Raw genomic sequence first — 25,415 nt, forward strand, 5'->3', positions numbered from 1 at the left:
GAAGTTCTGGAAATAATTGAGCTTTATTGAAAACAGCAAATCCATTACCTCCATTAAAACACTGGGCTCGTCAGTTTAACTTTTCAAACATTGATTACCTAATACTGATGATAAACTGCATTTTAAGCTTGTTTGTAAACTCCTTTTTTGAGACAGAGTCTCGCTCTGTCACCCAGACTGGAGTGCAGTGGTGTGATTTCAGCTCACTGCAGCCTCCATCTCCTGGGTTCAAGCGATTCTCCTGCCTCAGCCTCCCGAGTAGCTGGGACTACAGGCACGCACCACCATGCCTGGCTAATTTTTGTATTTTTAGTAGAGACAGGGTTTCACCATGTTGGCCAGGCTGGTCTCAAACTCCTGACCTCAAGTGATCTGCCCACCTTGGCCTCCCAAAGCGCTGGGATTACAGGCGTGAGCTAGCACACCCAGCCTGTAAACTCTTAAAAATCTTTAACATCTATACTGATGATGTAGATGAGTGTGGGGCTCTCGCTTCTGTAGGGTTAACAACCTCCCTATGGCTGATTTAAGCTTCCAAAATATTAAACAGGTACTTTCCTTTTACTGTGATCCTTTAGCTCCTTCCCATGAAAAAACTGTGAAAGTACTAAATAAGGCTTTATTTTTCCCATTTGGTAAAAAATTGCAAACATTCTGTACAGATGGGGAGAAACCCACACGGTACCTTGGAGGTGCAGATGAGGAGGGAGGCTTCTCTGGGGTCTAGGCATTCACAATAAGGGGAAGAAAGACCAGGAAAAGAACAAAAAACAGGTTAGAACAAGCAGCTCAGATCTGTTAGATGGATTTAAAAGGACTCCTGGTATTACAGGCTGTGCAACACTTACTTGTTCACTGTCACTGTCCTCACTGTCACTGAGCTGAAGGTCGTCTTCGAGCATGCTGGAATGGGCAGGGACACAGAGAAGAATGAATGTGAAATGATTTCTAACAACTTTTCTAGCATGTAAATAGAAAATATGCCTAATTAAACAAAAGAGAAAGAGGATATGTATAAGTTTTCTTTATTTATTAAAGGCTATAATTTCCTGAAAATGTAAGTTTTACAATTATACAATTACAATGTACGAATACAACTATAATTATACAATTATAACACAGAAACCAATTAAGTGCAAGCCTCTTACCATCTCAAAACAGACTCTTTCACACGCTACAACATTGAAGCAGAACTACCACAAGACAAGGATTCATTGCGAGCCCTGAGACTAAAGTCCTCCACTCCTAATTAGTGAGGTCAGGGTCCATGCAAACAAAACAAATGGGGAGGGATACATAATATACTCAATTACTTTCTTCCATAAGCTCTAACTGAACTAGAGTAATTAGCCATTCAATGAATTAAAGTTGAATGAATGAATATTTGTAAAGCACTCAGAACAGTGCCAGGCACATAAAAAATTCAACATTAGAATTAAATACACAGTAGGATGTATGATGCTATCAAGGCAAATATCATCCAACAGTGCAGTTACTTTACATTTCTGTCTAAGGGACATTATTAATAGTGAGCTTTATTTTTCACATGTAATAAATTATTCTCTTTTGCCTATGTCAACACTGATCAATGGGAGGAACAGTAATACAAACGCGATTGTCTACAGATTATGTTTAAACTTATTGCTATTGTTTCAGTGGGGGGGAAAAAAACACTTCCTCAAACTTGGATTAATGTATCTGTGGGCATTCTGGCTTATGGTGAACCTAAATAGTAAAAAGCAAACATTTGTCAATCTGTACATGTGTTGTCAAATTTTAAAAACTCCACCACCCTTAGCCTTCTTCCATGGAAATACCCACATATCACAGGAATGAATCAGCAATTGCTTCCTCTCTTCCTTTTCCCCCAAATTTTATGAGCATGGCTATTAGAGGAAATGTTATAAGACTGAAAAGAAAAAAATAATCTTCTGGAGTATTACCAATGCTCCAAAAGGCAAATTATTAGAGGTTAAAATCTTTCAGTATTTCCAAAAATACCTATTCAAAAATCTGACCAACAATTTTTACTGCAAAGCCACTATTTACCACTGAAGAAAGCAGGCATGGTGTCTTTGGAAATCCTGGTAAAAATCACTGTATTTTCTAATGAAAATGAATAAAACTTGGCTGTTTCGTAAATGACCACCTACATGAGGTGGTAATTCTGCCAAGAAACAACTTTCATAAATGTACTAAAAACATACTGGGATAAGTTTCTAAATAAAATGAAAACTGTTAGCAACTTGTAAATGTAGATCTTGCTCAATATTTATCTAACAGAAGCTAAATTCATATTTTTATTTCTTTTTGAGACAGGGTGTCACTCTGTTACCCAGGTGTGATCTTGGCTTACTGCAGCCTCCGCCTCCTGGGCTCAAGCAATCCTCTTGCCTCAGCCTCCCGAATAGTTGGGACTACAGGCACAGGCCACCATGCCCGGCTAATTTTTGTGTTTTTGTAGAGATGAGGTCTTATTATGCTGCCTAGGCTGGTCTAGAGCTCCTGGGCTCAAGCGGTCTGCCCACCTCAGCCTCCCAAACTGCTGGGATTACAGGAGTGAGCCGCCCTGCACAGCTAAATTCATATTTTTTCAAGGCTATAAAATACAGCCTTCAGTCATAGGACTTGTCAGTTAGCAACATAATGGTATACAAAAAAAAGTCACTCAACAGGTTTATTGCTAAATGGAGGCTTGGCTGAGATATACACAAACAAAAGATAAAAGATGTATCTTTGAAATAAACATAAAGTATAATACAACCAGAAAAAAATCTGGCAAAGTGTATTCAGTATTAGTCACCAACCACAACAAAACAAAAAACTGACCTCTTTCTTAGTTACTAGGTTTGTTTTGAATAAAACTGATTTGCCTTAATTCCTGTAACATCAATGATCATGTAACCCAACTACACTTCCTGTTTTGAGCACAGGATTAAAAATTCTGTAACTTTCTCTTCTAGCTACCAAACATCTAACTTCCAAGAATATACTCTCCTAAAGTAAGTCAGAAAGTTAGAGAAAGTTCTGACTTTTGGCTCCACTTCCTCTTCAGGATAAACAGGCACCATGAAAATGCTGTCCCAGATTCTAAAAATTTTCCCTTTAGAGAATTACATAGATAGTAACAAAATAAGCCTACAGATACAAAACCTATTCCAAACCTAAAGAGTAGGGACTGTGATCTCTGAAGGAAGACTGCAAAAGCTGTCTCCAAAGAAACACTCAGAAATGATAAACCAGTATGGTCAAACAAAAGCTCTCCTCCCTCATTTGGGATGTATTGGGATTTATACATAAAGTATTTTACTTAATAAAAATTTGTGAGTATAATTTATTTGATAAAGAATAAACATATCTCACATGAGAATCAGCAGATATGTGTATTACTAGTGTCTGCTGGCACAGCCAAGAGTAACCACAAAATATTCCAGGAAGCATGATTTACTGTATCACCAGAGGTGGGTATCTCAACGTACACTAGCATGCTATTATTAGAGGAGAAAATGGCAGCAAGAAAAAAATTTTTTTCTGAAGTTTTTGATTAAAAAACACTTACAACATCTACTTTTAAGTTACATGTCATAACTAAGTTATGTTAAGATAGAAAATTAATCATGAATGCCATTATAATTTTTTTTAAACAGAAAATCTATGTAGCTGAAGATAGTTTGATGACAGGTGAAGGATTTTCAGACATAAGGACAAATTTTAAAGGAATTTAAATTTCTTTTAAATTTAAGAGGCTAAGGTCGTCTGCCTGTCCCACAAACTGTTTTTGAAGCCAAGCACATACTATATGTGAAGAGTCAGTCCTTGAATGTGAAGAATGAGGAGACGAACTACAGCACACCTGGGTGAGCACCTCTGTCTCCATGACAAGAGAATCCAAATCTCTTAGACCCAGTCTCAGTCATAGCAATAAAGCCTAGGTCAAGAGAACAGAAAGCTCAATGGATATGCTTCTTCTTTCTCCCCTATAAGTTTTTTTGAATTAGGATCATTTTCACCTTTATATTCTGTCTAGAAACTGGTAGGTATCCTAAAAAAGCAGGCTGAATGAATAGGACCCCTTTGTTGAATAATAGTACCATGTAGCTATGCCCACTATGTGATCAGAACAGACACTGCCTATCATTACAATCCTGTGTGGTGGCTTTTGACCATCCCTTCACATTCTAAGGATGAGGAAAACAGCCACCTGACATGCCCAAGATCATGAAGCTGGCACATGCTGGAGCTGGGATGCAATCTATCCCATCTGATACAAGATCCCCTTGTTCTGGCCAATGCATTACACAATGGTTAGAAAACCCAACTGACAGAATTAAATCTAAGTTCCAGAAACCACCAAGAGAAAGACTTTGATTTAAAATAAAACTACTTTCCTATTGGAACTCAGTATGTTATGTTTCCCTTATGAAGATAAATTGACTTTTAAACCTTATATACTTTAACTAGTCAAATAACAAGTTTCATTTCCAAACGCCAAGTCAAGGCAGTTATTTCAAATCATATAGAACCGTATTACCTACTTTGATACTGTTCAAAAGAAGCCAAATTGCTCAGGTAAAGTAACTCTTTACATGTAGATTTAATCACATTTTACATTTGGTTAGGTAAACTTTTTGCTTACAGGTAACAAACAATTCTCAAAACCCTTTGTAGAAATGCATTTTTCAGGCAGCTGTTCTAGCAAAGCTTAAAGAGCCACATACAGGTTCTGGCAGGCACGCTGCAGTGAGTCAACCCGATTGCTACTGTGTGAAGACATAAACACAAGTCGCCATTTATTTTCCATTTCTTAGTACTGGGCTTGCCCAGAGCTTTCACTGCCAATATTTTATAACATCTCAATTCAGACCCCAAAAGTATTTACATAACCTTATTTCTTGGCTTAACATTTCTTATGATCATTTTGAGAAAGAGCAAGTGAAGTCAAGCTCATAGTGGTTATTTAAAATTAGTAAGTCACATCCATGGTATCAGGTGTGCTAAAAATAATAAGAAAAGTAACACTTTTCAAGAACCACTAACAAGTATGTGAGAATGTGTAATGAGAATCTGACAGATCTGAAACTGATCCGGGGATAGGATGGGCAATGGCACACAAGGCAGGACAAAGCTGGGCTCCAGAGCACATCCAGAATCCCAGAAATTTTTTTTTCTTTTTCAGACAAGGTCTCACTCTGTCGCTCATGCTGGAGTGCAGTGGCACCATTATGGCTCACTGCAAACTCTTCGCCATCCAGGTTCAAGTGACCCTCCCACTTAAGCCTCCTGAGTAGCTGGGACTACAGGTTTGTGCCACCATGCTTGGCAATTTTTTAAAGAAATCTTTTGTAGAGACGAGGTCTTACTATATGCACAGGCTGGTCTCAAACTCCCAGACTCAAGCAGTCCTCTCGTTTCAGCCTCCCAAAGTGTTGGGATTACAGGTGTGAGCCACCGTGCCTGGCCCTAGAATCCTGGGATTTTCAAAGCAATCAGGCTCTGATTCCTTTCTTGATGTATGGCAGAAATAAGGACTGCCTATGCGTTCTAAGAGACGGTGGGAGGTTACAAATTATGAAGCAGGCTAAACAAAGAATAGATGAAAAAGTAAAAACGCAGATCTCCAGCAGTTGTGACACAACATATAATAGGAACTCTCCAAATGGTGACAATAGTTAGAAGGCAGAATTCAAGTTCACGGGAAACTTTCCACAGGAATTATGGGATAACAAGATAGAGAGGAAACTGACTCTACGTGATTAACTCTAGTGAAAGAGGTTAATGGTTGATATGATAAAAATGGTTACTGGAGTTATACAAGATTATTTAAACTCCATGGATGAAGTGAAGATTATCTGATGTCAAATAAGGAAATGAGAAAAATCACAAGAGTGTAAATGAGGGAAAATCTGAAGTTAAATCAGTAAGATTAAATCAGTCAAGTATGACAAGGTACAAGAACGATATACTTTCAACAGAAACAAAATCTAAAATATTACTTTAAATCATGTCTATTAAATACTGTGTATAGGTATTCAATCAAGTTTATCGTGTAATATCTTTCCTTCTGCATTTATTCTGAGCACTTACTATGTGCCAGGCACCGCTCTAGACCCTATGGCTACAACTCTGAGCCAAAAAATATCCCTGCTAGTCTAGAGGAGGAAGACAACTAAAATACACCATTTCTCAATGGGTAACAAGCCTGTGGAGGGAAAAGGATAAAAGAGAAAGGATGGCTAAAGGTCACTCTTTTACACAGGGTAGTTAGGGAAAACTACTGATAAAGGCCACCCCAGGTCACAGCTGAAAGGAGGGAGAGAGCACAATGCAAGTCTTGTGGGGAGAGTCATCAGAACCCCAAAAAGAGCAGGGAGGCCAAGGCTGCCAGAATGGAAAGTGGACATGTGTGTCACGGAGGGGCCGTGGTAGGGGATAGGTTATGGAGGTTCTTGGAGGCCCCTGCTAAGAGGCGAAGGAGGCAGGAACGTTAATATGCTTGTGAAAGTGGACCACAACTTGTTGGTTTAACAGCCCAGCATCCCACAGAGAGGGTAAAATACACAAACTACCCTTAAGGCTAAGATTCCTACCAATTAAAATATATTTTATTCAATCTTTCAATCTATGTTTAAATTAGCCTAGGGTCACTTATTGTAGTAAATTAGCAGTTACGATGTAAAATGACACTTAAAGGGACCCTTAAGGGCTCCCCAAAAACCAGATTTTATATATGCAAATGAGCTCTTTCAAAGTAATCACTTTAAAAAAAAAAAAAGACTCCCTAAGGTTTTCAAAAGCTTTCAAAGCCTACAGCATAATCTGTCAAGCCCCTTTCAAGTTGGCAAATAGTCTCTGCCTTTCTCTTACCAAATGTCACCCTCTCTGGGAGACCTTTCTGGACCCCTCTTTTCCCTGAAGTATAACTACTATCCAAAGAATTCCTCTCAACCCTGTCACTGTCACATCCCTTGTTCTGTACTATATGCCACCTACAGTTTGTTACAAAATATTTTGTCTTATTGACTACAGTTTCTCCAAGTACCTAAAGCAGCATCAAGCACACAGCATGTGGGGCCGGGCACAGTGGCTCACACCTGTAATCCAAGCACTTTGGGAGGCCAAGGTGGGTGGACTGCCTGAGTCCAGGAGTTCAAGACAAGCCTGGGCCAAACGGCGAAACCCTGTCTCTACTAAAAATACAAAAATTAGCCAAGTATGGTGGCGTGTGCCTGTAGTCCCAGCTACTCCAGAGGCTAAGGTGGGAGGATCGCTTGAACCTAGAAGGTGGAGGTCACCCCACTGCACTCCAGCCTGGGTGACAGAATGAGACCCTGTCTCAAAAAAGGAAAAGAAAAAGTGAGATCAACACTTAGTGAAAAAAATTTTAATTAATAAATGTTCTGTGATGGTGAAGGCTTAATGCAGATCTACAAATGTACAAATAACCAGCACAAATGTTTGTTCCTTGTTTTTGGGAAGCAGAAGAACTGTGATAAGGGATGTAGATACTACTTCAATATCAAGTTCTAAGCTTTACACATGGGGCAGATTTCTACTACTTCCATAATATTTATCAGCAAATTGTACTTTCAGTTAGACATGCCATTGAAATATCCAGGTTCAAACAGTATAAGCTAACATTTGAAAACAAGAGGAAAAATTTAATTTCCTTAGGCTAAGCATGATTTAAATATGCTACAAGTAAAGCATGTCTTCGGACTTAATTCTAGAACATTTCAGCCGACACTACTTATGTCCTGATGTGACAATTTTATATTACAATAAACAGAATGAGTCTTCCCTTGCTCTTTACCAAAATATTTAAAAGCCAACAATGTTTTGAGTAAAAGTTGAAAACTCGGGCTCATTTGAAAAGGTATCAGACTCGCCCCAGCCTTTATTAACTTGGCACCAGTCTTTCTCATCCAGCTCAAGGGACAATCCCAATCTCAGCCTTCACATCCAGATATTTCCCTCACTTCAAAAGAAACTTTCCATATAAGTAATAAACATTTCAAATTGCTATAATGACTAATTTCTGTCTCTTATTTTAAGTAAGTGCTGATTTCAGAGGCCAAAAACAAGAAAAATAATGGAGGGCACCTTTTTGTAAGGACTTGGCAATTTTGGGGTAGGGGAAGAAACAAGTTAGCCAGAATATACTTATAAATTGCTTTTTAGTTTCTAAAATATTAACATTTTTGTCCTCTTTCAGAGGCTGACAAATGCACTGACACCAGTAAACTAAATCTGGCTGCACAGAAAGAGAATTGTCCACAATTATATGAAGGTCACAGTTACTGTACAGAAAAAGGAAATACTTTATACTTTGTCCTCAGCACTTCACAGATCTAAGCCTTGGAAAGGAAGAGGATTCCAAAACCAAGAGCCCTTAAACAAATACACCCTCTCTTAAACTTAGCGGCAAATTGCACTAACATCCTAGCTAATCAGTTACCTACAGAACTTTACAGAAGGAATTCATTATTTGAGAAATAACTACAGCTCAAACTACAAGCTGAACCATTATATTTAATTTCACAACTACATCATTCTACCATGTTGCTACCCCCTACCCAAATCTGAGTTAATACAGACTGCTCGCAAGCTTATCCTTTACTACTGGGCCTCTCTTTTATCCTCTTGTATGTCCTACTCCACTTGTCTAAGGATTCCCAAGTCCTCACAACTCTGAAAGAAAAAGCATTAAGACCTAGATTGATTTTTTAAATCAAAGTGTAAATGACCCTGCAATTATTTTCTGACATTCAAAATGTATTAGAATATCTCCCTAGCACTCTATGTGCCACTCAAATAGCTTAACTGCATGTCAAAGAACCCTAATGCTGACAACAGATCAAATCAACCCGCGAGCACTAAAAGATTTGCCACACAAAATCTGAAACGACTGCAATTTGCCAATTAATTGGGACACCACTTTCTTCTAATCTCCATTAAAAGTGAGTTCATAAAAGTCATTCCTTCTTCCCAAGGGTACATTTCATTTTGGCACTTATCAATACCACCACGTCTACCCCCCACATAATCACCAAGTCCACACAACCCTCATTATCTACTCGGCCTCAGCATCACTTCTCTTCTGTGTTACTCTTACCTCTCCTCCCTTCCACTAGGTCCTACTTCTACCCCTTCTGTAAATCTATTAGGATCATCACAAATATTCTTTCCTTGATAATTTTATATGTACTAAATTAATAGTTTTTATAAAGCAAACACTATGTGTCACAAGATATACTTGTTAGCAACTTTCAGGCACCTCTGATTTGAGTGGTTTAACACTGCTATCAAAACCACTCATTTCACTGAGCGGTGTCATCACAGGAACGGTCTGTCTCTGAAAGTCTGAAAGCTCATGGAAATTGGAGTGGTAGGGTGTGACTTTTGCCTGCTCAGTCTGAGGCTACCTCTCAGGCGTAGATCAGACCCAGCTGCCTTTCTTCCTCTACCCACAGGCCAGAGACACAGTCACTATCCGACTTTGGTGCAATTGCTCCACCCACTCTACTCCTGGGAGAGCTCCTCTCCTCTATGCTTACAGTCAGTTGGGATACCCAGGCTTTAACATCCCTTCCTGGCTGCCCCAAAGACAATGGTCAGGGCCTTTTATGGTCTACAGGGCTTGACAACCACCCATCACAAAGAAATACCCGGTGTAAAACCCTGGGGAGATTACAGAACTTCTACAGAATTCTTACAGTTGTGGTCCTTGATCTGCACATTCTACTCCTTACCAGCCATCAACTGGTTTAACAAACCTCCTCCCTTCCTTAAATGTAATCCATGTCAGTGAGTCTACAGTCTTAGAATTTAGCAGCCAGTAAAATTTCCAAAAAGATAAATGGAGTGTGGTGGTGTGTGCGGGTAATCCAGCTACTCAGGAAGTTGCAGCAGGAGGATCACTTGAGCCCAGCAGTTTTAAGACAAGCCTGGGCAACATAGTGAGCCCCTGTCTCTAAAAATATGTTAAAACACAAATATGTAAAAATTAAAAAGGAAAAAAAGAAAAGGTGAAAGAGAAAAGGGAAAGGGAGCCGGGCATCATAGGAGCCTGTGCCTGTAGTCCTAGCTACTCAGGAGGCTGAGGCAAAGAATTATTTGAGCCCAGAAGTTTGAGGCTGCAGTGTGCTATTTGGGTTTGTGAAGAGCCACTGCACTCTAACCTAGGCAACAAAGCAACCTTGTCTCCAAAAAGAAAAAGAAAAAAAGAGGGTAAGTGTGGAAGCTCACATCTGTAATCTCAGCACTTTGGGAGGCTGAGGCTGGAGGACTCCTTTAGCCCAGGAGTTGGAGACCAGCCTGGGCAACACAGGGAGACCCCACCTCTACAAAAAAAAAAAAAAAAAAAAGCCAGGTGTGTTCCTGTAGTCTGTAGTCCTCTGTACTCCAGCCTGGGTGACAGAGCAAGACCGTGTCTCCAAAAAAAAAAAAAAAAAAAAAAAAGGAATAACAAAAAGTAACATTTTACTTTCCCAGCAAAAGGCATTAAAAACAACAACAACAAAAAACCTCATCATCTACCAGTACCACAAATAAAATACATTCTTACCACATGCACAAAACCCATCTTTCAGACCAAAAAAACACCCAGCCTTCTTGTTCCTTTTCCCCTCATTTGGCCATGGTGAAATGAAAATAAAGTACATTAAGGAACTGGCACTTGGGAAACAAACACTTAACCCAGACCCACATTTAGTCATGGCAAGGAGACAAAATAACCTCTCCAGCTCAATATATAGTTTTTTAAATAATCCATAGCAATCCCCACCTTCCAAAATACATGGAACAAATATTGTGCCTAAAACTAAAGGACAGCTGGAGCTTAAACTCCTGGGCCACCTGAAACCCTGAGACTAGCAACACAGAGTTAGTGACAGATGAGATACGGGAGGAAGGCCTCCTCACTTAGTCCCTATGACCACCTCTTGTCATATGAAAGTAAAGTAGTAAGAGTTCAATACCATCAAGAAATGACAAATTGGGTCAAAATGCCAATTTAAAAATTGTTAATATGCAGTCTAAAACGTTCCAAAAACTCAAAATATATCTGGACTTACTGGCCTTAATAAAGAATAGCTAGGCAATAAGATTAGCTCTTTATTAGTGAATTAGGCCAAAAAAGGGCGGAAAATCTTCAGTTGTGCACATCCCCCAAAACTCGTTTCCAACAGCTAAAGCTATTTAAGAATGACATCTTAAAAGCCAAGGCCTTCTGTTCCCACAGTTAAAATGTAAATAATGACTCAAAAACCCTTTCTTCCCCTCAAGAAGAGCCTTTAGCAAACTCTCCAGTGGTACATAGACCTTCAACAGGGGAACTTAATCCAAGTATTAGGCCAGGCGCAGTGGCTTACACCTGTAATCCCAACACTTTGGGAGGCTGAGGCAGGTGGATCACTTGAGGTCAGGAGTTCGAGACCAGCCTGGCCAATATGGTAAAACCCTCTCTCTACTAAAAATACAAAAATTAGTCGGGCATGGTGGTGGGCATCTGTAGTCCTAACTACTCGGGAGGCTGACGCATGAGAATCGCTTGAGCCCGGGAGGTGGAGATTGCAGTGAGCCAAGATCGCGCCACTGCACCCCCACCTGGGCAAAAGAGTTAAGACCCCAACTCAAACAAACAAGCAAAAAAAATTAATGTGGGCCCTTTCTTCCCTTTACAATGCAGCAGTATCTTATTAATGTCATTACATAAAAGCAGAAAAGAAAAATCTAAGCAATGCATTTACATGAGACATTACAATTTCATACTACAAATTTTTAATACACAAAAAGCATTTCACTTACGATGACGTTCCTTGCTGAGAATTTGGGTGAGTTTTTGAAGATGTATCATATTGTTCTGTGGGGGAGAGAAACATTATCAGAGCGGCACAATGACACATATTTACAAGATCGTTAGTTGTAAGTTCTTTTATGTCCATCCCCACTTTTTACCTAAACACACTGCACTTGGTACAATCTTGCCATTATAAGATGACATTTATGTTACTTCTAGAAAGAATGCTTGTTCAGAATCAAAAACCTCTCAATACGCCAAAAACACTTTGAAAAGCACTGCTTGCAGCATACCCTACCTATGATGCCAGGAACTTTCCTACCTGTTGGAAGACCTCCCTGTCCTTGACAGGGGTGGAGGCCCACATAGAAGCATTCTGCCAGGGCTATGCTCCCAGCACCCTGGCCCCCATGTGACTTTACATAGATATCAGTGATTTGTTATCACTCTCTTTCAACAGCCCTGTCCTAGGTGCTCTCCATCCCACCTGTCCCTTCATTATTCAACTCCCCACCTGCAATTCATTCATTCAGCAGCTATTTATAGACTACCTCATAGATACCAGCATGTTTAAGGCATTTGGCCCTGTCCTCAAAGAGCTCACAGCTGACTGAGGGACATGAAACGGGTCCATAAATATCTGTAATCCAAGGCAGTGTGAGATTAAGTATACAAGTCAATTACATAAATTAACTGACCTGGGAATCCACAGAATGGTTGCTCTCTTGGTAATACCAAAGAAGGCAAATTAAAGAAAAAACAAAATGAATTGTGTCACAAAGGACAGCCAAGATTCTGGCAGAGTGATGCTGGCAAGAGAGAGAGGACAGTGGGAGCAAACATGAAGAAGAGGGTCTGAGTTTGGAAAGGGCAGGGCTGAGGTGCAGAATCTGTGCTGGACAGCACTGAAACAGGCGGAAGCGGATTTCAGAGGGCTGTGAAGGCCAGAATGGGAAGTTATGACTGTATTTGCTGGGCTATGAGACACATCAATGATCTAAACAGGAATATGACACAGTGATTCCTCAGAAGGATTACTCTGGTAGTGCTACCTGGCATAACTTAGAAGGGAGCAGGAAATGTTACGTGTGGAGGCAGCTGCATTTGTCTAGACATGAGGTAATAGGGACCTGAAACAGAATTGGAAGTGAAAAAGAAACATGGGTACCTTTTAGGCAGGGCTGAATGACATTTCCCACAAATGTCATGTGGAGACCCTTGCATATTTGCAATTAGTCATTTTACCCTCATGGTGGCAGCAGCTCTTATATGATATTTTCAAATGGCCTCCCCTCTGTCTAGAAAGCTAGGACCAAGACTCCAAATGAGATGGGCAGAGGCCCCTCCTCTTCAGACCATTCACAGGGACTCCACACGATCATCTTGACTGGGTTCTAAATTCCACAGGGTCTGGGTTTTGCAATTGTGGACATATAACACTAGGGCATTCAAGTAAAATCCCCCTACCTCTCCTCTCCAGAGACTCTAAAACCTATGTACCAGTACCATAAGATCAGTGTTGAAGAAATCAGAGTTGACTTGCTGGGCATACTTTAAGAAATGTGTGTCTTCTCTTCACTGAAAGCTATATCCATCCATATCCCACCATCCTCTTCATCCTACATGCAACAAACTAGATCCCTCTTTTTCAGGTCACGTTCTCAGAAAGATAAATAAGGCTCCCAGAATAGCAGAAGAAAGTGACAGCAGCATAAAAGATGTGGGGGTAAGCAGCTGGTGAGCCAGGATCTCCAGGAGACCCACCAATGTTGGACAATTTCTCATCAGAGTAACAAGGAATTGGCCCACATTACTGCATAAGGCCAGAGGATGATCCATCCCTGGCCAAGAAAGTGCTTACCAGTTCATCTTCAATTATATTTTGCTAAAAGGGGAAATCAAATGGTTTAATGGACTAAAGGTTCTTTCTAAACCATGAGTTAGCAATAAAACAAACCATGAGCAACCCCGTGGAAGACACCAGCTGCATGACCAGCAGCCCAAGCAGGCCGAAAGTGGGGGCGGAGTGGTGCATAGCAACCCCATCCACGGCTGAGCTGGTGTTCTGCCTTCAGACCTGTGCACACTCCACTGGCCTGGGCTAGCTGCCAAGATGTGGAGAAAAAAGATTTCCCAATCTTTCCAAGCAGCCATCCATTTCAGTTAATTTTACCTAGCTACTCATACAATACTGTAGCAATACAGTTGGGTTTATTTATCTGCATTTTGGGGAAATTTTAGTTATGACTTCTTTGCAAGATCTTATTCAGTATCTCTACAGCAGGGAACAGCAAATTTTATCTACAGAGGCCAGACAATAAATATTTTAGGTTTTTTGTGCTATACTTTGTACAATAATAGATGAATGGGTGTAGCTATGTCCCAATAAAACCTTATTTACAAAAACTAGCTGCAGGGCAGATTTAACCCTCAGGCTGAAAAAGAATTACATGGCAAACAAATATAGTGGGGCTAGACAAACTGTATGTCATATTCCTTATAAAAATTTCTTAGTTTTGTTTTTTAAAACACAAGAATCACACACTCCAATCTACTGTTGTATACAGTTCCTAGCTCTGAGAGTCACATTTGGTACAGCTACTATGTGTCAGTAATACCGCATTGCGTTTGTTTAGTATTTCACTAAAACATCTTTATTAACTCCCTGCAACAATCTTATTTTGGTTTTTGTTTGTTTGAGACAGGGTCTGTGCTGTCTCCCAGGCTGGAGTGCAGTGCCGTAATCTTGGCTCACTGCAACCTCTACTTCCTAGGCTCAAGTGATCCTCCCACCTCAGCCTTCCAAGTAGCTGGGACCATAGGCACATGACTCCAGGCCCAGCTAATTTTTGTATTTTTTGTAGAGACAGGGTTCCACCATGTTGCCCAGGCTGGTCTTGAACTCCTGGGCTCAAGCGATCTACCTGCCTTGGACTCCCAAAGTGCTAGGATTACAGGCATGAGCCACCGCGCCTGGTCAACAATTTTAAATTCCACATAAAGAATAGTTTTATGTTTGTTCTTCTTTCCTATTCTTTCAACATAGGAAGGCCTCATCTCTGCTGGGGCATTTTTTACTAATGTTTTTATGTTAAACAGTAAAAGCTATGCTTTGTTCTCCAATCCAATAAGCAGTTTCAAATTTACTTACTTTGGTTTTGGGTTACAGAACTGACATGCTGAGAGTCCTAGAAAGAAAAATAAAAATATCTAATTATTAAAAGATTAAGGCTTATAAATTAAAGAGAAAACCGTAGAGCTTTTAATATTAAAAGGATAGTCTTATGAAACCTTCAAATATCTAGAAAAATGGAAACAGTGTAGAGAATACCCATACTACCCATCACAGATTCTATAATTATTTCATTATATGACTTGCAGCTATCCATCTATTCAAACTTTTTCCATGCATAAGTTGAAAACATTGATTAACCTAATTTTAGCTTTCATTGCTTCTCTTCTTTCCTAGAGTTTATTTTTCCTTTGTTGTTGCAAAGATATTTTTACAGAGCTTAGTGCTTTAATTTAAAACAAGCAATAATGAGTCACTGTTTTTTTTTTTTTTTTTTTTTTTTGAGACAGAGTCTTGCTTTGATACCCAGGCTGGAGTGCAGTGGTGTAATCTTGGCTCACTGCAATCTCTGCCTCCTGGGTTCAAGTGATTCTTCTGCCTCAGCCTCCCCAGTAGCTGGGACTACAGGCGCCTGCCACCACACCCAGCTAATTTTTGTATTTTTAGTAGAGACGGTGTTTCACCATGTTGGCCAGGGTGGTCTTGATCTCCTGACCTCGTGATCCACCCGCCTCGGCCTCCCAAAGTCCTGGGATTACAGGCATAAGCCACCATGCCCGGTCCATGAGTCACATTTTAAAAATCATTAGAAAATAAGTAAATATATTAAGTGGCAAATTTGGGTTTTTGTAGACAGAACCTTTTTTTTTTGGTGGTAGAGAGACAGGGTCTCACTGTCGTCCAGGCTGGAGTGCAGTGGCTCAATTACAGCTCACCACAGCCTCAACCTCCCGGGCTCAAGTGATTCTCCCACTTCAGCCTCCCAAGTAGCTGGGACTACAGGTGCATGCCACCACGCCTGGCTAGTTTTTGTATTTTTTGGAGAGACAAAGTTTTGCCACATTGCCCAGGCTGGTCTTGAACTCCTGGACTCAAGTGATCCACCCAACTCGGCCTCCTAAAGTGCTGGGAATACAGGCATGAGCCACCATGCCCGGCCTAGAACTACTTTTCACAACAGTATCATGGAAAGGAATAGCTCTCCTACTCTCTCAATATATGTATTATATATATAAAACAATGCACATGAATATCAGATTGAACAAAACACAGATCTGAAGGTGCTATTTCTACATTTTGAAGGTTATCCAAAAGTATAAACCAAAAAAAAGGAAAATGGCAGTGTTTTAACGCATTGTTCATAAATACTGTAACAGAAACACACAAGTCAGCAGTTTATTTGCTTGTTATTAAACCAGCACTAGTGTAACTGATCACATTAAACTCAAGAAAATGTAGGGAGTGTGAGACATGTAAGATGTATGTGCATATATCTAATTCTGAACGAGAAATCACACACTCAATTTTCCTGCCCCTCTGTTTTCCCATCTCTAAAGTAAGAATCCTCAAATGAGAGAATGTATTGGAAAGTCCTGAATGCTTTTTATAAATTATAAAGCTTTATGAAAATCCAAGATGTTCTAAGTTGGAGAATAAATGTTTGAAAGCATTCTGAAGCACTGTAGAAGCTAAATTAATAATAATTTTAACCTCATTTCCAAAGATTTGAACAAGTAATACTTTATCAATCTGCCTCACAGCAATGCCTTATGCTTTTCACTCAAGTGGATGCAATGCCTGCCATACTTTTAAGGAATTACCTTTGCAGGGAAAGGAAACTTGGATGGCTCAGCTGTACTGGGCGTATGTATTGCTGTCAAAGGAGGAGGCCATGAGTGGGTCATTTCCTGGAAAGATATTTGGAAAGGGAAGAAAAAGTAAATTATAAATAGAACATTCATTGCTACTTAACATTTTGAACTTAATGTAGAATGGATTGATCGTAAACGGCAAGTACGATCTTAAAAGTTATTTCATGTACTTTAAAAAAAAACAAACTCCTATTTCAGTGGGCTATGCTGAAAAGTTAAAGCTCTCCAACATACAAAACTAAAAAATGCCTGTTTGTAGAAGACAATCAAGGTATAGAACGTGAATGAATTTAACACCCTGAATATTATCAAGCACACAAACTGTATGTAACAGGTACTGCCAGAGCTTGTAGAGCTGTGAAGACTGTAGGTGACAGGTTGGGCTGGAAAAGCAGTCTCTCTTCAATGCATTCTTTCTCCCTCAGCTTCTTTATTGCATTTCCTGGAATTATTTCAGTTCAAAGGAAGAAGAACTTTCCTGTTTGACTTAAGCAAACAAGTAATTCAGGTCACTTGTTCCACTTGGGAGAGTTTTAATGGATTTGACCCTTCCCTGATACACACTATTAGCAAGTAAGAACTTTTTTGAAGGAGAGGAGCTTAAAATTACCTTTCTTTTCCATTGAGAAGCTTAATTTTTACTATTTTCTCAGTTGAAGGAAAGATTTCTAAAACTTACAATTGATATATGTATCTTGACATGAATTCTTCTAAACACATTCACAAATTTTATTTTTCTAAAAATACTTGTTGAAAACAGGTATGTCAGGGAAAAAGATGTGTCAAATTGCAAATACACACACACACACACACACACACACACACACACACACACACACACACACACACACACTTTTCTAAAAGGCCAAAATGGCATTGAAGATCATTAACTACAACCCCAACATCTACAGATTGAAAAAAACTGAGGTTCAGAATGACTCAGTCAAGGTACCCCAGGAAGTCGAAGGTGGTTCCCGCATGTATCAGACCTGCCCGGCAAACTGGCTTAATACTCAACACGCAGCTGGGTGCAGTGGCTCACACCTGTAATCCCAGCTTTTGGAGGCCAAGGCAGGTGGATCACCTGAGGTCGGGAGTTCAAGACCAGCCTGACCAACATGGAAAAACCCCCATATCTACTAAAAATACAAAATTAGCTGGGCATGGGGGCACATGCCTGTAATCTCAGCTATTCGGGAGGCTGAGGTTGCAGTGAGCCGAGATCGTGCCATTGCACTCCAGCCTGGGCAACAAGAATGAACTCCGTCTCAAAAAAACACATACATACATACATACATACAAAAATGAGCCGGGCATGGTGGTACATGCCTGTAATCCCAGCTACTTGGCAGGCTGAGGCAGAAGAATGGCTTGAACCTGGCAGGTGGAGGTTGCAGTGAGCTGGGATCGCACCATTGCACTCCAGCCTGGGTGACAGGGCGAGACTCAGTCTCACCAACAACAAAAAAATCGACATGCAACTCTACCAGCAATCTGTGACCCCACAGCATGCTATATTACCCTGCCCGTATAACACATGATGTATTCTAACACCTCATTCTTTTCTAAGTCCTGGCTAACCTATCTCCACAAAAATGCCATTTGATCCTTGCAACAGCTGGAGATAGCACTCTAGCAAGTACTTCCACTTCCAACCTATGTGCAGGTCTCCCCTTGCCCTTCCCCATTGCAGCTCTGTGGGTTACCACAGCCTCAGGAAAGACTGCAGCGACCTCGCACAGTGACAAGTAACGTAAGTGATGCTGGCTTTCTTAATTTTTGTTAAAAGTGAAATCGTGCCCTTGTTTACTGACTGGCCATCTGCTTTGTTCAGGACACAACAGGAGATCTTTCCTAAAATATACTGGAAAGAATGGCTATAGCCAAAGACCCAGATTGCAATCCTAACTCCAATCCTTACCAGCCATGTCAGCCTAAGTAAGTCATCTGAACCCTGAACCTCAATGCTAAGAGGTAAACTAGAACCACTTATTTTCAAAGTATTGTAAGAGTACTTTATGTACAGCACTGAATGAATAGTGCACAGAAGGCACTTAATAAATTAAAAGCATTACAACTTTTAATTAAAAGTCCAGTTTTAAAAGAATTTCAATACTGCACCACAGAGAGCTTCCTGCTATTTACTTGATAATACTTTAAGGCACAGAACCATTATAATGTTACAATACAAAAACATGTAATAATTAATTGAGAAGGTGTCTGAAAACATCACCCTTAGGTTTTTCAATAATTTATTTGGAATCTCAATGGTACCTATGACTTTTAGTCACCAAATGCCTAAGGCTGTCCCAGCCATTAAATTAGGCAGTTGGAAAGTACATAAATTCTTTCAAACCCTAAGTGGTTCCCTGGTAGTCTGAAAGCATTTATATACTTCCCTAGATGCCTAGCTTACTAGAGGGACTTAAGAGAATTGGGGCCATTATTAAGGAGAAGAGCCTGCTCAGAAAGACTCATAAGGCCATGATTTCACTTCCTACCTTAACAATGACTTGTCACATGAACAGAGACAAATCACTGGGACCTACGTCAGCCCTGGCCCTCCAGGCCCCACAGCTACTGTCTTTTTCTCCTTGCTCATTCTGCTCTGGAGACACTGTCTAGTTCTAATTGTTCCTCTAATATACCAACTTGATACCACCTTGAGGCTTTTCCACCAGTTCCTCCCTCTGCCTAGCCCTCTGTTTACTGGCCTGTTGCATTATTCATAGCACCATCAACACCCAACACTATATATTTCTCTTCCCTACTCTGATCTCCATGAAAGCAAGCACTCTGTCTTATTCACTACAACATCCTAGTGCTATGGAGGCTTAACAACTATTTGTTGAATAAACGAATGAACATACAAACAGTGCTACCACTCATTGTACTAGCATCATGGAAATGCTGTACTGAGGTAATGCTTGCTAGTACCACATTAATCCCCCCAAGATACTGTGGAGGCCAGGCTTGCCTATAAGTAGAAAATCTGAGGTGTCTCCATGCACCCACCAAGGGTATGTTGCCCTTTCTAGACCCTAGTGCATGACCATTCCCTGAAAACTAACAGTGTCTGTCTGCTATCTTCTTACTCCATTAGCCTGCTGGAATTATGGGCCACCGCTTCCCCTTCATTACAACACTTCCCCCTTAAATACTGACCCCAGAGAACCAAACATTATCTTCTATGATTGATTTTCTCTGTTAGGAAACTATTTGCTGTCTCTATCACCCATCAGAAAGATTTGTGTTTGGATTCCTGGCAATCTTAATAAATTGCTGGTACAAGATGAGAACGGGAACCGGGAGGCAAAGGAAAGTAGCATCTGGATCAGCGTCAAGAGTAAGAGCTGGAATGGACCCTGGAGATCATCCACTAGCCCAGGGCCTTCCTTTTACCAATGAGGAAACCAAAGCCCAGCAGGGACCTATAACTTAACTGAGGTCACAGACAGAAGAGAAGGGGCAGTCTCCAATATGAAAAGGCCTATGGCCTGTTGAGTCCTGCACATCCTTCTGTTTGCTTTCCCAAGTTATGATTTCCAAATCATAAATGGGCATGATTTATACATTAACCACTAAATCTTGAGCATTTCTAGGTAAGCAAGAATTCACTAATGTGATCCTGGGTGAGAAGGGAAGGAGGATGGATGGGTTCATTAAATTAAAAATGCTTGTCTGATGCTGTAATACCACCATTCCTAAATAAAGGATGTGACATGTCTTATATTAACACACACCGAAATCTAAGAGAAGCATCTGACATACGCAGAAGACAACAAACCTGCACTGTTGCGTTTACTTCTGAAATAACGATAGAACAAATAACACACAATTTCAGAGGAAATGCCAAGGCCACAGTTTATAATTAAGTTCCTTAGTATGTTTACGACTTACCATACCAACAAATTTCAGAAATAGAAGAGGAAAAGGATGATAAAAAATGTAATCAAGGTAACTTATTTAATCTTACATGACAAAAATTTCTCACTGTTAGCAGTTCAAAGTATGTTTCTCAGCCAGGTACGGTGGCTCACGCCTGTAATCCCAACACTTTGAGGGGCCGAGGTGGGTGGATCACTTGAGGTCAGGCATTTGAGACCAGCCTGGCCAACATGGTGAAACACCGTCTCTACTAAAAATACAAAAATTAGCACGGCGTAGTGGCACACACCTGCAATCCCAGCTACTTGGGTGGCTGAGGCGCAAGAATCGCTTGAACCCAGGAGGTGGAGGTTGCAGTGGCCGAGACCACGCCCAGCCTGAGCAACAGAGAGAGACTCTGTCTCAAAAAAACAAACAAACAAACAAAAGTATGTTTCTCTAGAGGTTCTTTCTCAGAAAACCCTAACTACAAAACGGGACAAAAGACTGTAAAACAAAAACAAGCTGTTTTCCAAACAACTGGTTAGATACTACTACTGTCAAAAATTTCACAAGTGAGGAAATAACCGATATACTTAATTACTGGTTTCAGTACCACCATCACTTAATACTTTAAAATGAAAAGTTAAAAAACTAAAATTGAGTAAATGTGTTTTGAGAAAAAATGAGCAATAGTGATTCAAATTAACAGTCGCATTTATTATATACATCTCTCCTACTAATTAAAAAAGAAGAAGAAAAAAGTCAGAAACTCTACAATAAAAGACAAGAATATCATTAAAATTGACCTAGAAGCAAATTAAAGGCCACAGAAGAGGGATAAAAAATACACAAAACCCTCGGTTTTTACAATTACTGTACCTGAGCATTAAAATTAAGCTCTGGGTTTCCTGGAAATTAAAGGCAAAATGGGAAACATTATATATAATTCTTCTCTGATAAAAAGAAAGAATGCCAGTTCATGAAGAAAGTTAACATTTTTCCCCTGGAATTAAGTTCTAGAAGGAATTTGTCATCCTTGTATAAGAAAAATTGAACAAGCGGGTAATGCATTCAATGACATATTCGTGGAAGCACTAGTGTTCATGGCATAGTTTCAATAAACAAGAGCAAAAAGTAACCCTTCAAGGTAAGTCTAAAGATGACCATCTACTTCCCACTATTTTTCTTTTTATTCCTTTAAAATTTCATGGTCTCACTGAAGAAGAGGCTGTACATATGAGGCCATCGGTATTAGGTATCACCTACAGAATGCCAAGAGGTATAAATCAAGCACTGTTTAACCACTGGTGCCTCCCACACATCAATACAGGAAGTTTCCTCTCTGGGAAGTGAGCAACTCTCCTGGGCCTTTATGGACAACCAGCAAAACTTACGAGAGATGCCATAAAAATCTGGTCCAAGTGTCTTGTAGTTTGTAGACTTCAATTTAATTAATAAAATCTGGTAGAGAATTCAATTACGTTCCAAGACTACTTCTGTTACTATTCTGGTTTATTTTTGCCTTTGGAGATGAGTGGGGGAGAAATGGTTAAAAGGGGTGTGGGAAAAACAACTGTCCTTTATTTATTTATTTATTTTTTGGAGACATAGTCTCAACTCTGTTGCCCAGGCTGGAGTGCAGTGGCACGATCTCAGCTCACTGCAGCCTCCACCTCTCAGGTTCAGTCGATTCTCCTGACTCAGCCTCCTGAGTAGCTGTGACTACAGGCATGTGCCACCACTCCTGGCTAATTTTTTGTATTTTTCTTAGTAGATACGGGGTTTTGCCATGTTGTCCAGGCTGGTTGCAAACTCCTGAGCTCAAGCAATCTGCCCGCCTTGGCCTCCCAAAGTGCTAGGATTACAGGCATGGGCCACCGCACCCAGCCAATGGCGACTGCTCTTTAAAGGGAAAGTAGATGGATGTGCGCCTACCTACTTAAATATTTCCTCAAATGAGAAAGATTAACAGTGAACTCACCTTCAGAATCTCTTCAACACAATGGACTTCACTGGAGTAGGTCTGCTGAAAGTGAAAAGCAAAAAATAAAAAGGTTAGCAAACCAGAGTCAAGAGTGATGGCACTGGTGGATGACTGTATTAATGCAGCAATACTCATCTCGAGGCTTACCTTCTACTAGCTAAGTATTAAGAACTTTACATTTGAAGCCTGGGCAACATGGTGAAACCCCATTTCTACCAAAAGCAATATAAAAATTAGCCATGCATGGTGGTGTATGCCTGTGATCCCAGCTACTCAGGAGGTAGGGGCAGGAGGATCACATGAGCCAGGGAGGTGGAGGCTGCAGCGAGCCAGGATCATGCCACTGCACTCTGGCTGTATATATATATAAAACAACAACAACTTTACATTTGGATGAAATAAGACCAGAGAGATTAATCTAACTGAATCCTGTGGGGAAACACAGTAATGATGGAGACAATGGCAGACTAACTGCTGACCCTCAGGTCAAAAGTTTCTAAAATTTCTTTATTAAAGAAAATTAGTATATTAGTAAACCTAGGGAATAAGAGATGTACAAAATAAGATTAGAATAGGTGCCACAGTCAGCTACCTCATAGCAACAGCTAACCAATAAGCCACATTAAATGAAGACAAAGATGATGATCATCTGAACACATTAGTGGGTCGAAAGCAAGGAGCTAAGTCCAATCAAGGATAACTCTTCATTATTTTTATATTCTAGCCTGCCAAAATTCATTTTAAAGTTAAAAATATCTCTACTTAAAGTCAGCATTTCACCTTATACATACATGCATACATACATACACCACGCACACCAAGTTTTTTTCAGAGAAAGACTGTAAGGGTAGAGGAGATTAATTATTGTCTTAGAGGAAAGATCTACTATTTCTACCTCTTCCTAATACCCAGCTAAACAAATAATGATTATTGCTTCTGCTGGTATCACCACCAGACAGTGCCTAGGGAATGACATTTTACAGTCTACATATTTTTAAGAGCAAAGAAAGTGGGCAAAGTTAAATTAAAATCAGTATTTTTTCTGAACTAGAGACATGGAACATATGGTTTTCAATGGAATAGCAACTCGCTCTGTGTCAATTCATGAGCCAGGCATCATGGGCACAGCACAGCAAGTACTATACAACATATGACTCTCCCATTACTGCCACTGCTATGCATAAAACTCTGCTCTTTTTGGTCCATTTAATACCTACCTCACAGCTAGAGAACAGATGGCAAGGGGTTCTTTCCTCTTCTTGGTTCTAATTTATGTGTAATTTAATATAGGATTGGTTGCTAATTTGCAATCTAGGGTCTATTAATCTACCATTTCCCTCATTCCAATTCACTCCATGGATGAAGAAAAAGGAAATAGAGCAAACATTCACACTGTCCTGTAATTGAATCTAACGGACATGTCAAAATTCAGATGTAGGCCAGGTGCGGTGGCTCACACCTGTAATCCCAGCACTTTGGGGGGCCGAGGCGGGCAGATTGCCTGAGCCCAGGAATCTGTGAGCAGCCTGGGCATCATGGCAAAACCCTGTCTCTATCAAAATACAAAAATTAGCCAGTCTCATAACCCAGTTTCAAAATAGACAAAAATTTAAAAATAAAATTTAAAAATTAAAAAAAAATTCAGATGCAGTCTGTTTTTAAAACATGTAAATTTCCTGGAAAGAGTCTTGAAGTCAGGTATAACCAAAGAGAATCAAGGGTGTCCCTTACATCTGGCAGGATCCACTGGACTCATCTCCAGCATTACACATGCAAACAAGCAGGCCTTTTTGTTTTTAAAACCATTAAGAAACACCTAAAAACTGGACCAAATGTTTGTGCTCTATTTTAGCACAAACTTAATGTACAGAAATGCTATTTTTACATGAAGGTAAAGTGTAATTGTATTCTATGATTTCAATTTACATGGATCATTAGAAAAATAATTAAAAGTGAAAGGTGAATCAATAGAACAAGCACATGACTATGCTGAGTCTGGAAAAAATATTCCCCTCATCCTACATGTTGCTGGAATGAGACTAGGAATCCAATCAAAATATTTGGCAACCAATAAAAAAAGTGAAGCACATTTTAAAAGAAGGCAAAAAAGATTTGTCCGTTGTTTCCAACACAATGATTTCAAAAAGCCACACCCTTCAAGAGACTGAAAGACTTCTTTCTGATCTTCATAATTACTCAAGCAGTAGACACTTTGCCAAGATGTTTCATGTCACCGAAATATTCTTTTTTTTCAAAAGAGTTTTGTTATGTGGGATGAACGAGGACTGAAGAAATTTTGAGAGCTTATTTTAGATTAGCAACATTTACCTTATCCAAATACTAATAAATAGTCACCATTTAACCCATTTAAAATTCTAAATAAGGTCTTAGATTCAAGCATTAGTTGGTTAATTTACTGTTAATCTTCCTGTCAAGTCCATTATGGGAATGAAGGTGTTTCAAAGGGGAACAGTGATTTCATTCAAATATATGAGGGCATATCATATTTAGGGATCTCCACAAAGCACTGTTTCCAATGGCAAATAATTGGAAATGAGCAAATGCCAAACAACATGCGTCTAGCTAACTGCCTTTACAGTGCATCCGTACAATGGTATGGCATGCAGATTTAATAACATAAACATAGGTGTTTGCATGGAAAGATGTTCAACATACATACTTTTTTCTTTAAAAATCATTTCATATGGCCGGGCACAGTGGCTCACGCCTGTAATCCCAGCACTTTGGGAGGCTGGGGCAGGTGGATCAGGAGGTCAAGAGATAGAGACCATCCTGGCTAACACGGTGAAACCCCATCTC

General features: G+C 39.9%; 1 protein-coding gene across 8 annotated transcripts in view; it reads right to left on the reverse strand.

Annotated features, from left to right (window-relative positions):
* AFF1 (ALF transcription elongation factor 1) overlaps nt 1-25,415 on the reverse strand; it is a 209,231-nt gene that overhangs the window by 35,087 nt on the left and 148,729 nt on the right. For 6 of the 8 annotated variants that reach the window (XM_055297056.2, XM_055297052.2, XM_055297054.2 and 3 more), the window contains 6 exons: nt 22,593-22,637; nt 16,691-16,777; nt 14,949-14,985; nt 11,806-11,860; nt 849-903; nt 686-723 (listed from right to left, as the gene is read on the reverse strand). In XM_055297056.2, coding sequence (XP_055153031.1) covers nt 686-723; nt 849-903; nt 11,806-11,860; nt 14,949-14,985; nt 16,691-16,777; nt 22,593-22,637 — 317 coding nt within the window. The remainder of the gene's footprint in view (nt 1-685; nt 724-848; nt 904-11,805; nt 11,861-14,948; nt 14,986-16,690; nt 16,778-22,592; nt 22,638-25,415) is intronic. The other 2 variants (XM_055297057.2, XM_063610233.1) reach the window with 1 other exon arrangement.

This window comes from Symphalangus syndactylus, chromosome 10 (genome assembly GCF_028878055.3).
Source record: "Symphalangus syndactylus isolate Jambi chromosome 10, NHGRI_mSymSyn1-v2.1_pri, whole genome shotgun sequence".
NCBI classification, from domain to species: Eukaryota; Metazoa; Chordata; class Mammalia; order Primates; family Hylobatidae; genus Symphalangus; species Symphalangus syndactylus.